The following is a 17,063-nucleotide window of genomic DNA, read 5'->3' on the forward strand; positions in this document are numbered from 1 at the left end:
TCTTTCACCTGCAGACCATGAGGACATTGGACAACTTAGACGTTGAATATGAGATTGCCTTGCAAAGACATAGATGGGCTGGACAGATGGATTCAACCCAATTTAGCGGCTCCTTGGCCCTAATCCGTAGACATCAGTTTTGATTTGTATACTTCCTTTTTTTAAAGTGGATTCATTTGCGGGTCCTCGATGGGAAAGACAGTCAGGTGGATAACAGAGATTTGTTTGATGGATTCATTGATGGGGAAAGGGGAATGATCACCTGGGCGGTCAGGCTAGACATTTGGCTTGGGCCGTTTCTGTGGCTTTCCGACGATAGTGTCACTGTTGGAACTCGGATCCTCGTAACATCTCACCACCTTCACTACGCTCCCTTTAACCTCGCCTTTCTTATTCCTCCCCCGTCCAACATCTGCTCCCCCGGGAAGGTGACCTCGTCCCCTCTCGTCGAACCGTTCGTTGCTACGGCCTTCACCGCGATTATCGATCTACCAACTCATCTACCTGTCCATCTCTATCTATCGAACCAAACCCCATCGTTCAATCACATCGAATCCTCGAGGACGATCAACCTCTCATCCCCACTACTCGATTCCTGCCAGACACCGATACTCCTTCTGTAGCTGACCTTACACTCCCCTCACTACCCACCTCCGCTCCTTTCGTCCTCGTCATCCAGGGATCGTCCGACGTCAACGCCCAACAACGACAGCTACATAGCGTGGGACCTTTTGCCCATGGATTTTGCTCTTTGCTTAGTGCTTCTTTCGAAAGACCTGCCATCCGCCCTACCTTCCACTTTCGCTCCCTGCTTGCGATTCCCCTGAGGTGCACACTTGTCGTCGTCTGTTCGCCGTAACGTCGATAAATGATTAGGTGCCCAATGTGTCGTGACCCCGGATGATACTTTGCTCGCGATGAGCCACCCTTCTCCTCAGAAGAACGGCGGCAACAATATCCCTCCCCCGAAACAGATCCGCTTTGTCTCTACGGACGGTCAACCTCAGACCAAACGCCGACGGGTTAATGCTGCGTATGCATGCCCCTGCCCTTCCTGACAAGTGTTTCCCTCTCTCAGCTCTAGCTGACGTCCTCATGTGTTGTGCAGCTGTCGAACATGTCGCAAGCGCAAGATACGATGCTCGGGGGAACAGCCAGGTGAGTGAGGGCCAAATACGCAGTAGCTGGCCGTTTTCTAACAGATGTCACCTCGTGGATAGTGTGTAGGACCTGCTCCGATTACAACCATGAATGTCTGGGATACAGCGATCAGCCGCCCTCGGCTCGGCCACCGCCCGAGGTCGCATCACGAGCTCCGACAATGCGCACTTTGCCCGACGCCGGCGAACCAGCGGGTTTGCGCTCAAATACCCAAGTGAAGAGCGGACCGTCAGATTCGCCTCCTCGCAACGCACCACCACCACCTATTGCGAGCGTTGAAAAGTCATTCGAAGGCGCTAAGCTACTCGAAGTTCAAACTGGCTCTGTTTCAAGGGACATGTCACGAACAACGAAAGAATCCGAACAGCAGACGACGGGGGAGACTCCTGAAAGCAGTATGTGCCCGGGTGGCCCGTATATTGGTCGACGCCAAATTATACAAACGCTAACGACGGCGTGGTTCCATAGGTCGCACATCTCTCAGCTCAGGCGCTCGCACCCACGTACCTTACTTTCGATATTTCGGACCCACGGCTATTGTTCCCGGGTTTAAACAAATGGTTGGACTACACAGGTTTCTCCGGTTAACTGCGACCTAACCTTTTATAGGTCGTCCAGGTGCGAGGCTCACGCAGGAGCAACCCGTCACAGTCGTCAGGTTTGCCTCTCTTGTTCCCCTCATTTCTTTTTTGGCAGAAGACAACACGCCGCTATAGTCCTGGCTCTAGCTATAAACTGGTTTTCTCATGCTGATTCCCGGGACCTACAGAGTCGCTATCTCCGCTCCGCAGCCCAAAGCTTACTGAAGCCGGGGTCAACTCTTTGAATGTCTTTGACAACCGTGACGCCCGCGATGCAAATACCATTCCATTTTACGATCGGGATGACTCGCTACCGGTTAGCAATCTGGTGATGCATCTGTGCGAGCTCTTCTTTGCACATTTGGGCTGTAATTTCCCCTTCTTGCAGCGTGAACGGTTTTTCCACGAGCTCAAAGAAAAGAAGGTTGATACTATGCTCGTGGATGCCATTTGCGCTTTGTCTGCTAGGTTTTCCCCGCATCCTCTCTTGAGTCCCCCACAGGCACCATCGATCGATGGATCAGAACCACCTCTCGACGTGAAGAAGTCGAACCGTGGTCAATCATTCGCGCAGAGAGCCATCAGCGCCCTGGTAGCCTCCTTGTCGTGCCCCACACTTTCTGTTGTCCAAGCGTGTCTCTTACTTGCTTACGAGCGCTTTGGCTCAAACCACGATAGTGGTCTCTGGATGTATTTGGGCATTGCCATTCGGATGGCACAGGACCTCGGCATGCAGAAACCCCAGGGATTGAAGTATAATTATGGCCAGAGTGGGGTGGCGCCAAATACGGTCATGACGGGACAGGCGGGGAAGTTCGGGGAAGATCAATATGGCGATCTCCAGGTCCCACCAAGCCCCGCCAAAAAAGCACAGAACATCGAAGATCGGCGCGCTTGGGAGCGCGGGAGAGTGGACACGTTCTGGAGCATATTCTTCCTAGATCGAGTGATCTCGTCTGGTACAGGTCGCCCGGTCACGTTACGGGATGAAGATATCGAGCTGTGTTTTCCAACCCAGTCCGAATCGCAGCTGTCAAACGGTTGGCCGGCCCCATTCCCGCCGTTGATCCGTATCATACACCTCTACGGGCGGGTGACCGACCTCATAAATGGAATACAGGCTGTCAACCATGTCACGACAGAGACCCTCAAAATGCTCGCCGGGATGGAAAGTGACCTGACTGGCATTTATCAGCGACTGTCCCCCAGGCTTCATTTTAATGCGGCCAACTTCCAGGCCTATGTCAAAGCTAAAGAGGGGACGAACTTCATACTCCTTCATTTCTGGTTTCACACTTTGATTGTCTTACTGCACCAGCCAACGCTTTTGAATTCGTTTGGTGGGACGATCCAGCACCTCTATCCGAACAGCAGGGAGCTGTCCATGTCGTCGGCTAAGACCATTGCGGATATTCTGTCGTTCTCTGAGCTTGTGGATGGGAAAAGCTTTATTGGTAATCCATTCACAAGCCAACCGATGTATATCGCTGCTTGCGCCTTCCTGATGGAGAGTGCCTACTACACATCGCCCTCGTCGGGGTCTGGCTCCCCACCAAGCCAGCCACTTTTTCCCAACCAAACCAGTAATTTCGTTCTACCCACTATAGATTGCTCGGGCGGGGCGGAACGAAAAGCTACGGCCAAGCACATTCTTCTTGCATCCGCCGCAAAGGACAATTACCAGCGATGTTACAAGGCGCTAAAGGCACTTGAGACCTACTGGGAGGGTACCAAATATATTATCACGGTCTTGGATCAGAAGGCCAAGGGGATTGTTGATCCCCTATTGTATACAGTGGAGGAGATGGAGAACACGGCCGAGATGTCCACTATGCAGTCCTTCCCTGCTCCTCACCGACGAGGGCTCGGGCCCCCGCTAAATGCAGAGAATTCGGCAGTGTCGGGCCAGGCGACACCTGATACCACGCAGTCCCCGAGGGTTGATCCCGGTCAAGGTGAGAATCCTTCCTCGTACTTTTGATCGCCCAGATGATTGACTAACTTATCCGGCTCCCAGCCATTGGATGGGCACTTACCGGAGCGATTGACTCGTCGCAGCCCAACCTCAGCTTGCTGTATCAAATGCCTGCCGCACCTTCTCACTCGGCCGCTGACAAGCCTACATTCCCGTCCCAGCACAGTCATAGCTACGCCAATCTCTCCGTTCCGCCTGGTGCTGGTCAAGTCTCCGGCTCCTACTCGCAGCCAGTGGACGCAGCGCGAACCACGGTGTCCACCCCCAGCGCGTCCATCGCTGCAGCTGCAGAGAAGTACCCAGGGCTTGTACCTACTGGCCGGGTTTCGACTTCCGATGCCAATCTTCTCCTGGGTCTGAATACAACGTACCCGACCACGAGATCCCATCCACCGGGTGCGCAGTCCCGTTATAGCCAGGACTTGCCGTCGACATCGGGGATGGGAGGTCAACCAGCGACGTACGGTTATCATATGCCAACGGCCGCTGCGGAACAGTCCACAAGTGGGACTCCCATGGGTCCTGAATACCACACTAGTTTCGCCCCACGGGGTCGTGACGTTCTGATTGAGAGCCAGGATATCGACATGGCAACCCTTCAACAGCAGGACCAACTTCCCTTCGCTCTCAGCGGGGATATTCTCCCCTGGCTCGAATATCTTCCTCCGGATGTCCTCAGCTATTTTGGCGAGCATCAACATTACCCTACTATGATGAATTCCCATGACAGTACTCCACGACCCCCTCAGTGAAGTACACCAACCTTACCCTATGATGTGACCCATACCATGTGCTCTTTGAGGGTTTAGCGAGAGCATTTCCCTCGGCGTCTAGGAAATATTGGGTCTTTGCGACCAAAATTAGACCTCTACGATTAACGGCCGCGTTTGTTATCTTGCCTTTCATGTTCTGCGGCCCCTCGTTTTCTTCTCAAGGGTTGAATTAGCGCAAAGGAGTATCTCTGTTATGAGTTATTAGTTACGGCTTTGACGACTTACGGTGAGATCTGCGGTCGGAGTTATAGCACCTGGTGGATGTCTTTGGTGGCATATAGCCCTTATCTCTGTATCCATATTGACCTGATAACTACTGCATGAAACAAAGTTTCTTACATTCATTCTTGGGCGTAGGTCGACTTTTACATGCGTAAACTATCTTGGGAATTGTTCACTTGGCAACCAAATGGTGTTAGTAGTTAAGGGCACCGGGAATACCAAGATCAAATTAGAACTACCCTCCTTACCACGAGTCAAGAAAATGAATCGCAACACTTCTGAGCCCAAAAACCAACCCTATCCAAGATCGACACGATAAATATGTGGCTGGGAGATCATCGTTGCCCAGACAACGGCCCTAGCGGTGAAACACCAACAATATACTAGCATCACCAGCCACCGCATAAACGCCCACGACACATCATCATTCCAATTTATCTCCAGGCGCTGAGGTTTGTCCCTCAGTTTTATTGTCAATTGAGGAATCTGCCCCTGCATTCCCGAGCTTCCATGTGTGACAGCCCGGACGTGATTCGGAATTCGGATACATTCATTTGAATACCCCTCGCTCTGCGTGTGACTGATATATAAAGCCTGAAAGGGCGTAAGCCAGTGCCGATGGACGACTCTGCGCATGGGTTCCGGTGGATGGAATCCGGAGATCTGTCCAGCACCTACCAGGCTGACGAACCGACCCCGGGGTCTCCGACATTAGCGATTGCGAAATATGTACCGGATCGATCGTTCCACCACGACGAGCTAGACGGCGAGAATGGGCAGTTGGTAGTCCAGGATTGTGGATATCAGTCGTCGGCTTCTTCGACACAACACTCGAGTGATATACTGAGCGGGATTCCAGACGAAGGAGATCTGGCAGGTGGTGTGCATTCGAGAGCGTCGAGCCGATCTTCTATCTCGTCGCTCCCAGCCTCGGTGTTTACACAACCACCGGATCGCATGAAACCATTCAACAGAGACGCAACGCACGATCAAATAGCCCTTCACCCCTGGGATGACGAGTTCAACCACAGCAGCTACGACAAGATGGACTCGCCCTTCAAGAACATCAACGCCATCCGGCGTCGCGAAACCGCATTCCGCAAGCCCAGCTCAGTGCGAGCCATGCAGATGCACACCGAAGACGAAGGTGACGACGACTTTCTGACACCCCCGAAGCGGCGAGGCGGCGCCCGTCTCTCCGACATCTCCATGCGATCTGCGGGCTCGTCTCCGATCAAGCGGTCACCGTACTACTCGCCCAGTGGGTCCGCCAGCAAGCCCAAGCCCAAGAAGGAATACCCGCTCGTTCTTCTCCACTGCACCTTGCTGCCGCCGTCGCTTCCTATCCCGGGATCAACGGACAAACCTGATCAGAAGATATTGAGGGAGGTGCTTCCTGGGGAGTATTGGCGGCGGTGGAAACTTTTGCAGGAGAAGGTCGGTTCGGGGGTGCTTCGCGACCGGGGCGTGCTTATATCCCATCCGGAGGATATGTACGACTTACTTGAGGATCGGTTATTGGAGAGTTTGGAGCTACAGCGACCGCGGCTTGACCATGGTCACTTTTTGGGTCGAGACGAGACTGAGTCCGAGGAGGAAGAAGATACACTTCACGGTGAGGAGGAAAGCGCCACAGACGACGAGCAAGGAGAGCCGTGTCCAGACTGTGGGGGCCGAGTAGTCCGTCACCGAGACACTGGACGCAAGTGGGAGATCAAAGTCTTTGCAGCGAATGGCCTCATGCGGGCCGGGGCTTGGGCTGCAGCTTGGAGGGAGATGGAGAAGGTGGATGTGGAAGTTGGACTCTGGCTTCCGTCGGAGGTGCGCAGGGAGCTGGAGAAGAGACTGCTCGAAAATGAGATATATCAAATGGAGAACCGCCTGCCTATACCGCAATTACGAGGACCTTTAAGCGAGTCGGAGCCGACCTTTGAGCACGAACCGATCTCCACTGTGCATCACGAACCACGCCCGATGAGCCTCGACACCGAGAAGCGACGATCGCCCAATCTGGATTCGGAGACGCCACCAGACCGCCGTCCGTCGCCGAGCGATCATATATCGAGTCAATATTATTGTACGCCTCCGGCGGATATTGACCTCAACACGCTGCTGGTAAATTATGTCCGGGTGTTGGCCAGCGATCCGCGCAATGTCGTCCTGGCTTTCCTTGCTATTCTTGTCGCTTTCCTGGTGACTGGTTCCAGATCTGGAGTTGACAGCACCAGCACTGGGCTACGACAGTCCGGCTCGGACATGGTGAATTATCACTCTATGCAAACCGTGTCTTTGGAGCAATATTCCTCTGTAGCCAGTGCGGACTCTGCATATCCTTTCGAATCCCCGGGCATGGAGGATCTGGATGGATCAGAACTAGAGCTGCATACTTCGGTGCCTCTTTCTCCTACATCCGTTTCTCGGAAAGAATACCAGAATTCGTACCAGGTCGAGTCCCAAAATGATTCACAGACCGACTTTCAGACCGATTATCGAAACGATTCCCCGAACGATTCCCAGGTCGAGTCCCAAAATGATTTCCCGGCACGAGCTGCGACCTCTATCGCCGCAGATATGACCCCTTTGAGGAGCACTCCCGAGTCCGTGGTTGAATCTGACTTGGAATCCGAGCCCGAGACTGATCTGCCACTCACTGAGGAGCGTGCAGACACATATGCACCGCCAAATCCTTTGACGGAATCCAAAGACCCTGCACGCACCGTGACGGATGCCGCTGTCAAGACAGCGGAAGTGGTCGAATTAATGGACCTGGAGCTTGCAGCTGCAGCTGTCTATGCTCAATGTCCGGTGTTCTATAACTGAACCAATAGATCAATGTTCATGCATGGGTACGCAGAAATATGATTGATGACTGACGAGATCTGTCTTTTTTCATTGAACAGTTTGGCTATTGCTTTTCTATTTAATAATGTGTTGTTCAAGCTTTCATTCGATCTTCTATGATGGCATGGTTGGGATTTATATCGCCGTGGACGTGTTATGTTACGCATTGCAAATTAGCGCATGTTTTTCTTTTCTTTATTTTCTTTATCTCTTCTTTCATTCGTGTCAATCGAGATCTTCATAAGACAATGAATCTTCTCCGCGTAGATAACCAACCTACATATTAGCCGACTCGTCGATGAGGCCCTCGGCTCAGCCACCAGCCAGGTCAGGACAATCCAATCTGATCTATCATGCCCCGTAACACTGCACAGGCTGCCCTACCCTTATTCGTCTTTCCTTCCTCGTTTTTGCCTCCGTCCCCACTAACTAGTCCACTGAATGATTGCCCGCTATTTGAATCCTCCTACAGGGACCCTTGCGTCACATCCTGTTGCAGACATCGACAGGCATCTTTGTCGAATTCCACCTGCAATAGCGCAGACATGTGCTGCTCGGCTCGTTTAGGCATATACCCGCAGGACATCATCTCAGTGTGAGCTTCGGGTGCTCTCTATCCATCGAGCTATCACATTACTTTCCCTAGCTTGGCGTGTCGTTTATTTTGGAACATGTATCGCTTAGGATAATGGCACGTCGAATCGTGTTGGGATCAAGATACAAGTACTTCACATATAAGATGATCTTGCTGTCCTTGAATCAGTAGGTGGTGGCTCAAAAGTTTCTGATTTTCTTGGTTTCCATATTGTTTCTCTTTCTTTTGTTGTTTGTTTCTCACTGTTTTGATTTATATATATCTTCATCTCTTTTGTGTGCAAGACTTAATCTTGAGCGCGCCGAGGCGGCATGTCTGTCTTCCAGAGCAAGCTCCCGTTGCTGACATTGATCTTTCTAGTTCAATTGGTCTCATGCAAGGTAGTTCAATTTGAACTCAATATTACATGGGAAGATAAGGAAGTCGCCGGATTTACGAGGAAAGCCATTGCCACGAACGGGCAGATCCCTGGTCCCGCGTTGTGGATCCAACAAGGTGACGATGTTGAAGTATTGGTGAACAATTCGATGCCTTTTGGGTCCACAATTCATTTTCATGGTTGGCTCCCCCCCCTTTTGTATAATCTTTCGCCTATCCCGACTCTATACTCACCAACTTCAGGTATTGAACAGCGCGGTACCCCCTGGTCCGACGGCGTACCTGGTCTATCGCAGTATGAGATCGCGCCAGGCGACCAGTATCTCTATAAATGGAAGGCCGAGCAGTATGGGATCTATATGTACCATGCGCACACGCGAGGCCAGACGGACGACGGCTGCTACGGGGCCATGTATATCCAGCCCGATGAGTCCAAGGAGAGACCCTTTGGGTTGATTGCTGAAGACGAAGACGATCTTGACGCCATGCTGGAGGCAGAGCGCAACACCCAGCCGATTATGCTCTCGGATTGGCGCCACCTTACGGCCGAGGAGATTTGGCAGGCCGAAGTGGACTCTGGCGTCCCAAGTACTTGCTCCGTGGCAATCTTGCTCAACGGGAAGGGGTCCGTGAAGTGTCTTTCCCGGGACGAGCTCAATGCAGGCACTACCCCTACACAGCGACTACTCCTTGGAGACGGGCAATTGACCGACCTCGGGTAAGCTTTGCTATTCTGTTTATGCTATTCGATATGTACTAAGCTATCCCGACAGCTGCATACCTGCTGTTACTGGCAATAGCTCTGGCTTCCCCCAAAATGCAGACATCTTGCCTGAGACCTTCCAGGATGGATGCAGGTCCAGTCAGGGTCCAGAGGAGCGGTTTATAGTGGACCCTGATACCCGATATGCCAGTTTTGACCTGCTCAGTATGACCGGAAGCTCGCAGCTCGTGTTCTCTATAGATGAACACTCCATGTACATCTACGCGGTCGACGGGTGCTACGTCGAGCCAGTCGCAGTCGATGCCATCACGATGCCCATCGGGACACGATATTCCGTCCTCGTGAAGTTAGACAAGACGCCTCGAGACTACACCTTGCGAGCCGCCAATAGCTTCAGCGCCCAGCTCATTAGTGGCACGGGTGTCTTGTCTTACCGCACCGCGGATAACCAGCGCGGACCCTCGACTCCGTCCATCACGCCAGGGGCCGCAACGATCAACGACGCCGTGTTGCTAGACGAGTCTACCATCGTTCCATTCCCAGCTATAGCGCCCGCACCGCACGCTGACCACACTTACATCCTGAATGTGGGCCACTTCAACGCTTCATACCGGTGGGTGATGGGCAACAGCAGCTTCCCGCTCGAAGCCGAAGAGGCCACTCCCTTGCTGCTCAATCGCACCTCGATCCCGACCGAGTACACGATCACCACGCACAACAATACGTGGGTTGACCTCATTCTCAACGTGACAACAGCCCGCCAGCCCGCGCACCCGATCCACAAACACTCGACCAAGTTCTTTGTCATCGGGGAGGGGTCGCAGCCCTGGACGTGGTCGTCCGTCGACGAGGCTATCCAGGACGTGCCGCAGAGCTTCAATCTGCAGAACCCACAGCTGCGCGATACTTACGCGACTCCGGCGGCCACTACCAGCCCGACCTGGCTGGCTCTGCGGTATCATGTTGTCAATCCGGGCCCGTTCCTGCTTCACTGCCATATCCAGATGCACCTGAACGGAGGTATGGCTCTGGCTGTGCTGGATGGGGACGATGCGTGGCCAGAGGTTCCTGACGGATATTTGCTTCCTGCTGTGGAGTGATGGTAGATCGCTTCGTCGCCGGTCCATTGTGATGATGTTTGCTCTTCGACCGGTATGTATTATGAGGTACGTGTGACATGGAGGTCAGGTTATGTATTGGGGATGTTTGAGGATGATATGCTGTACGATAAAATTATAATCACCAATTCACGAGATCCTTTACTAGTCACAATCCACTTATCCCAATCTAATACAACTGGCATCAGAAACATGATCCCATCCCAAACAAGGGCTCACCAGATCACATGTCCCTCCCATTAGTCATCCTCCGATCGGAGCTTCTACGACGAGCCAAACCCGATTCGATCACCTACATATTTCGCTCCTCCGTCATCCTACCCGAATCAGAGTCATACCTGATCTTTTAACCGCAACGTTTGCTATACACCCACCCAACAGTACAAAAAGGAACGAACACTCTATCCACCATGGCAGGCAAGAAGGGAGCCGATAACTCCAAGAAGGCAGCGGGAAATGCCCGTGTACGTTATTCCCTACGGCGGCAGCAGCCGCAGCTTCACCTACCCCGCCCCCACTATCTTGCTCTGAGATACTTTTTTCCCGCTTCATTTCAGTGCGCTTGGCTCAGAGAATGAGTATAGAGGCCAGTCATGAGCTAGGACTAACGAGGTTTATGATCGAAACAGAAAGCCGAAGCCGCTGCGGGCAAGAAGGCCGCTGAGGACTCGAAGCGCGAGGCTGAGGAGTCCAAGCAGTGGCAGAAGGGTGCAAAGGGAGGCAATGCTAAGAAGTATGTCCGGTCATCTCCCTAAATCTCATCACATATATGCTACATTATCTGTGCTATCCATCGCAAAAGAGGGTAACACATGAAAAAGAAATGAAGAATAACATAAAAAAAAACTAACAACAATGAACCAAAAACAGGGAAGACGCAGAAGCCAAGAAAGCCGAAGCCGCGCGCAAGAAAGCCGAACGTGACGCCCAACTGCAAGCCGAAGAAGCCTCCCAGCCCTCGAAGCCCAAGGGCGCGGGCGCCAAATCCGCCGGCAAGAAGACCGCCGCGCCGTCGCGAGGCCTCGACCTGTCCCAGCTCGACGACGACGGGCGCAAGGGTGCTTCCCTCAACGCGACCGGTATCGACAACGCGTTGGACGCGCTCTCCCTCACGAACAAGGACACCTCCAAGATTGACCGACACCCGGAGCGGCGGTACAAGGCGGCCTACGCGGCTTACGAGGCGCGGCGCATGCCCGAGATCGAGCAGGAGAGCCCTGGTCTGCGGCGGAACCAGCGCAACGAGCTTTGCAGGAAGGAGTTTGAGAAGAGTGATGAGAATCCGTTCAACCAGGCGCATGTTGCGTTCGATGCGACCCGAGAGGAGATTGCGGGTGTGCGCGACTCAGAGAGGAAGAAGGTCGAGGGCAGACTGGCTAAATAAATTTTTGTCTGTCCGTGTGTTCTATACTGGTTTCGTCCTGGATCCTGGGGCGTGGTCACTGGAGTGAGGGCTGAGAGCAGATGCATGTCTGGATCGCGTTAAGTATATATGTTCATCTCCGTCCATGTCTCTGGAATTGGATGCTTTGGGGACTAGTTCGCGACTGAGACGTCGTGTATATCATTATGGCCCTCTTGTCTATACCTATATCTTCCAGATCCAGGTCCAAACGATGAGAGTAGGCTACTTGCCCTGTTATAGGATGTTTTATATCCATTCATTATAACATTTCAGACTCCCATGTCAAGCTTAAGACTTCTATATCAGTGCATGAGGAATAGTCTTGTGACATTAGTATGACTAGCATATCTTTGTAAGTCACATCTCTAAGCCCCACGTCTACTCCGTAGACAGGGTGGTAAACTATGCCCCACCGTATTGGGATCTAGCACGGACTTTTCAGGCCTATTGTGTCGAACCAGTCGGTTGACGTCCACCACTTCCACCAATCCAAAGTATTCAATAGCTAGTATATTCATGCCGTCAACCGCATTTAACATAACAGATAGTAGTATGGTATCATGCAATCTAATATCCAATACAGACGTAGAAAAAAAGAAAAGTACAAATCAAACAGAGACGACCGTAATCGTTAGTTAGCCCATCACAGCCCGTACATCCCACACGTACAAGCTCTCATCCCACCCCACGCTGGCGCACCAACCCTCGCTCCCAAAGAGACACCAGTCCACGCCGGTCACGAACTCCGTGTGCCGGCCCATGCGGCCCATCTCCATGCCCATGACCGGGGCCGGCCCCGCGCGCATGTTATCGACGTCGCCGACGGCCCCCGGCGCGGTCTGGTCGCTCCACGCGCGACACGTCATGTCGTAGCTGGCGCTTAGTAGGACGTTGGACAGGTGCGGCGACCAGGCTACCTTGCGGACGGCGTATTCGTGGCCGGTCATCACGCACTGTGGGCCCTGTTGGGGCGCGCGGATATCGAAGGTGCGAATCGTGCGGTCAACACCGGCCGTGGCCACGATCGACGGGCGGTACTTGTTCCAGTCGTGTGTCAGGGCCTCCGACGGTGCGCACGCTGCCGGCGGCACGCCCGGCCTGCCGGGGATGGGTGACACGGGGGCGGCGTGGATGGGAATCTGAAGGGCTAGGTGGTTGGAGGCTGAGGCTGGTAGCCGCAGATCGAATAACCTTAGGTATGAATCGGAGGTGACGCAGGAGACTAGGTCGGGCGAGTGCGGCGCGAAGGCCGCGGAGTAGGTGCAACTGTGGGTGGGCAGCGTGGCGATCGAGTGCGGGCGGTGCGGCGACCACACGCGCACTGTGCCATCCCAGCTCGAAGAGCAGAAGCGGTCCTTGGCCACGAGGTTCCAGCCTACGCTGAACACCTCGCGGTTGTGTTCTTTCCAGTTCTGGATCGGGTAGTCGTTTAGCCCGATGTCGAACAGCTTTATGCTACCGTCACCCGACGCCGTGAGAACCTGATTCTCGTGCATCTCCGACCAGGCCATGTCGTATAGCGAGTCTTGCGTGGTGAACCTGGTCTGTCAGTATCTTTGCATATCGCTTGCTCGGTGGGCTGCGGGGAGGACTGCCGGCGGGACGACCGCCGACTCCGGCAGGCGCGTACCATTTTGTCGGAACAATGCCGTTGGGCGTCAGTTCCAGGATATACAGCCGTCCATTACCCACGAGACCGAAGTTTGACGAAGAGGCGACGGCGAGCCGGTTATCGAAGAACGGGGAGTACTTGACCGCACAGCCGTTGTAGCCTTCGGTACGGAAGTGGAGCATGGTTCGGGCGGAAGTCGGCGAAGCGGGGAAGTCTCAAGAGCAAGGAAACGCGGAGGGCGAAAAGGCAAGGAGGGGAAATGAGCACCAGACCAAAATTAGCGAGCGTTGATAATGATCATGGCCGTCGGACAAGACTGAGTGGAGTGCGGTGCAGTGATCGAGTTGAATTGATTGCGGGGGAGTAGGATGGATGGAGGAATTTGGGTCACTCGCTGAGCCGAGGTTGCGCCTGAGGCACATATGCCGGGGTGCTTACCGCCTGCCTCACCGCCTGCCGAATTGGTCGACTCATGGTGTGGCGATCCAGACAACCTCGAAAACTATCACACTCTGGTTGATCCAATTTTCGATCAAACTTTATGAAGAGCTTTTTCTATCGTTCTATTTTTGGTCAATTCTAATTTCAGTACACTGTAGGTGTGGAATATGGATTTTACAGCCCACAGTTTCTTCATAGTGGCGAGACGGCAGAACCCGTGATTTATGCCTGATAATGCACGCTATCGGTAACACATGACATGAACCCATATTTTCCCCCGACGTCATTGTCAGATGGGCGAGGATGTGATCTGCAGAGCTTGGGGATCGTCTTGCAATCATCCTCAGAGGACCTTTCGCGAACTCCATGTCTCATATAGGCTCATTCGGACCGACACTGTTCGTTCAAAGTCCAGAACACATCGGGCGAGGGGGACAACAAATAAACAAACAGTTCATATTTGGATTTGCCATCGATGACGAGGATACTCGTCCGAGACCCAGAAAATCAGAACTCAGTTTCCGTGGAAATTATTTCCACTGATCAAAACGACAGTATATATCTCGAAGTGCATGAACCATGTAGGTAGGTCAAAATTCTTTCACTGTCAGATACCTCCTCCCGTTCGTTTAGGACGATGTCCTCCCAAAGTGGATCTCCCCCATCCCCTGTATCACCTATCGATGAGCCATCCGCTGCCGAACAGTTCCTCCAAACCGAAGTCTACGAGCTGGGCGCGCAGCCCGGCCTGCGTTCTCTTCCCCCAGGGTCGGAGCGGGACTTTCTGACCCTGACCTGGGGTCCCATTATATACCGGACCATCTACACGCCTGAGTCCGATGACCTTCTCCCGATCTTCCTGCACGCCCTCGCCCGAGAGATTCGAAAAGCGCTACCACGCTGCCTCCCCGGGACAGCGGAGCAGCTTGGCATGCTCATACATACCTATTCGTCTCGGCTTTTCAGTAGCCAGAAGATGTTCCAGCAGGCGAGTGAGGGCGCTGTGCGCAGTGCATTCCATAACTTCAAAGTCGCCTTGACCTTGCCCTCAATTGAGCTTCCCGTCCGTTTGAGAGTGTGTTTGGTGATTGATAGTTGGGTCCTTGGCATCCTGGCGGCTACACTGGAACATGCGGAGTTCAAGGGGGAAGCGCCCCAGTACGGACTGTGCCCCGTGAAAATGGTGGAGGAGAATTTCCCGGATCTCTACCGTACGGACTCGAATCCGGCAGTGGGAGACTATCCTGGCTGGACCACAGTCGTGCTGTCCTCGTTGGTTGAAATCTTTGATGGTCTACGGCAGTGGGGGAAAGGACTCCAAAGCTATCACCGGCCCGGGAGGGTGTATATTGGAAATGGGGAGTGGGTTTGATTGCATAATAGTGTATCGAGCGAAGCGTGCACAGCGGCCTCTTATAGAGCCTTCCATTAGCGTTCATATCTAATAGTTGCAAAACATGGGATCGGCATAAACCCTGTTTGAATAAAAGGGACATATCGAGTAATGAAGTACAAGTACATTGTCGTATGTTGATTGGCCACTTCCAGAGCAATCACGTGTCTGTATTTATAATCGGGTGCAGCTCTTATTTTATGGGATATCTTCGGTTTCTCTAACTTCTTCAATCCAACCATTCTTGATATCAGAGTTCCTTAGCCATGTACAGTACACTGTCACCGTATCGATGGACCGCTATGTGACACGAAAGAGACCACGGTCCTCTTCATCTGGGGCACCAGATGCACCACGCCATTCTGATAATCCCCTCTTGGAAGAGGAGTCGACGGATGTGAAGCTGGCCCAGCTCGTATCTCTCTTTCCCGACCTGTCGCAGGATACTCTGCTCGATGTCCTGGTCTCGTCTGCGGGGTCTGTTGAAGCCACGGCGACTATCATCTCGGAGCAATTGGCAGCAGCCCCGATCAAAAAGCGAGCAGTGTCAGGTTCTTCAATACAGACCTCCCTAATCTCCCACATCACCACACTCGGGGATGGGACTCCAGAACCGAAGCGGCGTCCTACAAAGAAAGGGCAAACCCTTCATCTTTTCTCTCCGGATGATGTCGCGGCCCACACCCCATGCACCATCATCCACAATTTCCTCCCCCCAGAGCACGCCAATGCACTTCTTCTAGAACTCTTGGATGAGTCGCATCATTTTTCCAGGTATAAATTTCAAGTGTTCGACAAGACTGTGGAAAGTCCACACTCAGCTAGTGTGTACGTTTCTACGCCGGAGGAACATCGGCAGCATACTTCCGTGTACACTTACGGCGGGACGTATCGCTCCAACGTGAGGCAGATCACGCCTCACATGCGGACAGTCTCCGCCAAGGTCCAGCGCACCGTGAACGATGAAGTTCAAAAGCGGATCCGTAACGTATACCCCGAGGGGAAGAAACTTCGTTTCCAATCGCCCAAAGAGTGGATGCCAAATGCAGCCTTTGTCAACTGCTACGATGGGCCGGCTGAGAGCGTTGGGTATCACTCTGATGAACTCACCTACCTGGGTCCAAAAGCCATAATCGGCAGTCTAAGTCTGGGAGTCGAACGGGAGTTTCGAGTCCGACGCATTGTGCCCCCAGATGAGGAAGGCACAAGTAGCCCTCCGTCAGAAAGCAGCACTGACGTGCTCACCGCTGGCAGTGGAGGGGATCCAACCCGGAGACAAAAATTACAAAAGGTCCCACAAACCCGTGCCGACGTGCAAGGCCAAATATCCATCCATCTCCCACATAATTCCCTCCTGGTCATGCATGCCGAAATGCAAGAAGAATGGAAGCACGCCATCACGCCGGCCCAAACCATCTCCCCACACCCCTTGTCAGGAAACCGCCGCATCAATGTCACATACCGGTGGTACCGGGATTCGCTGCATCCGCAGTACACCCCCCGGTGCCAATGCGGTCAACATGCAATCTTACGGTGCGTTCAGCGCAAAAAGGAGACCCGGGGTCGGTACATGTGGACGTGCTATGCTGGCTTTGCCCCGGGGAAGCAAACGTGTAATTTTTTTCAATGGGCTGAGTTTGATGATGATGGTGAGCCGCTTTGGGAGAGGAAGCCGATTGAGGATTGTGCTCCTGCACTGGCGAACTTTGCAGATGGTACATAGTGTGCAATAGCCTGTCGGGTTGATATTAAATCTATAACAACTTTGACCCCAAGGCCCATGTGGAGATGCGAAGCAGGTCAATTTCTTACTATACTACAAGTGATTCTGTACAAATCATGCA

At 53.1% G+C, this 17,063-nt stretch overlaps 6 protein-coding genes across 6 annotated transcripts; 5 read left to right on the forward strand and 1 right to left on the reverse strand.

Annotated features, from left to right (window-relative positions):
* Positions 1-917: 917 nt before the first annotated feature.
* P168DRAFT_229080 (putative C6 transcription factor) lies at positions 918-4,469 on the forward strand (the record flags this gene model as incomplete). Its single annotated transcript, XM_024833169.1, has 7 exons — positions 918-1,033; positions 1,109-1,158; positions 1,203-1,556; positions 1,630-1,721; positions 1,771-1,819; positions 1,931-3,697; positions 3,760-4,469. 7 exons carry the CDS (start codon positions 918-920, stop codon positions 4,467-4,469), a joined length of 3,138 nt encoding a protein of 1,045 aa, XP_024697716.1.
* A 694-nt stretch (positions 4,470-5,163) lies between these two features.
* Positions 5,164-7,733, forward strand: P168DRAFT_287195 (uncharacterized protein). The gene has a single exon (XM_024836520.1). The coding sequence runs from the start codon at positions 5,331-5,333 to the stop codon at positions 7,530-7,532; it is 2,202 nt and encodes a 733-aa protein (XP_024697717.1). The 5' UTR covers positions 5,164-5,330; the 3' UTR covers positions 7,533-7,733.
* Positions 7,734-8,459: 726 nt separating this feature from the next.
* Positions 8,460-10,350, forward strand: P168DRAFT_230569 (putative L-ascorbate oxidase; the record flags this gene model as incomplete). The annotated part of the gene is made up of 3 exons (XM_024833246.1): positions 8,460-8,706; positions 8,770-9,244; positions 9,300-10,350. 3 exons carry the CDS (start codon positions 8,460-8,462, stop codon positions 10,348-10,350), a joined length of 1,773 nt encoding a protein of 590 aa, XP_024697718.1.
* A 339-nt stretch (positions 10,351-10,689) lies between these two features.
* Positions 10,690-12,079, forward strand: P168DRAFT_287196 (DUF1014 domain protein). Its single transcript, XM_024836521.1, has 3 exons — positions 10,690-10,832; positions 10,998-11,101; positions 11,239-12,079. The coding sequence occupies exons 1-3, from the start codon at positions 10,779-10,781 to the stop codon at positions 11,750-11,752; spliced, it is 672 nt and encodes a 223-aa protein (XP_024697719.1). The 5' UTR covers positions 10,690-10,778; the 3' UTR covers positions 11,753-12,079.
* A 199-nt stretch (positions 12,080-12,278) lies between these two features.
* On the reverse strand, positions 12,279-13,861 carry pex7 (putative peroxisome biosynthesis protein (Peroxine-7)). The gene is made up of 2 exons (XM_024836522.1): positions 13,404-13,861; positions 12,279-13,312 (listed from the first exon to the last, which is right to left on the reverse strand). Exons 1-2 carry the CDS (start codon positions 13,565-13,567, stop codon positions 12,409-12,411), a joined length of 1,068 nt encoding a protein of 355 aa, XP_024697720.1. The 5' UTR covers positions 13,568-13,861; the 3' UTR covers positions 12,279-12,408.
* Positions 13,862-14,463: 602 nt separating this feature from the next.
* On the forward strand, positions 14,464-16,942 carry P168DRAFT_315158 (putative CUE domain protein; the record flags this gene model as incomplete). Its single annotated transcript, XM_024839871.1, has 2 exons — positions 14,464-15,037; positions 15,603-16,942. 2 exons carry the CDS (start codon positions 14,464-14,466, stop codon positions 16,940-16,942), a joined length of 1,914 nt encoding a protein of 637 aa, XP_024697721.1.
* Between the last annotated feature and the right edge of the window lie 121 nt (positions 16,943-17,063).

Source organism: Aspergillus campestris (assembly GCF_002847485.1).
Source record: "Aspergillus campestris IBT 28561 chromosome Unknown P168scaffold_1, whole genome shotgun sequence".
In the NCBI taxonomy this organism is placed as follows: Eukaryota; Fungi; Ascomycota; class Eurotiomycetes; order Eurotiales; family Aspergillaceae; genus Aspergillus; species Aspergillus campestris.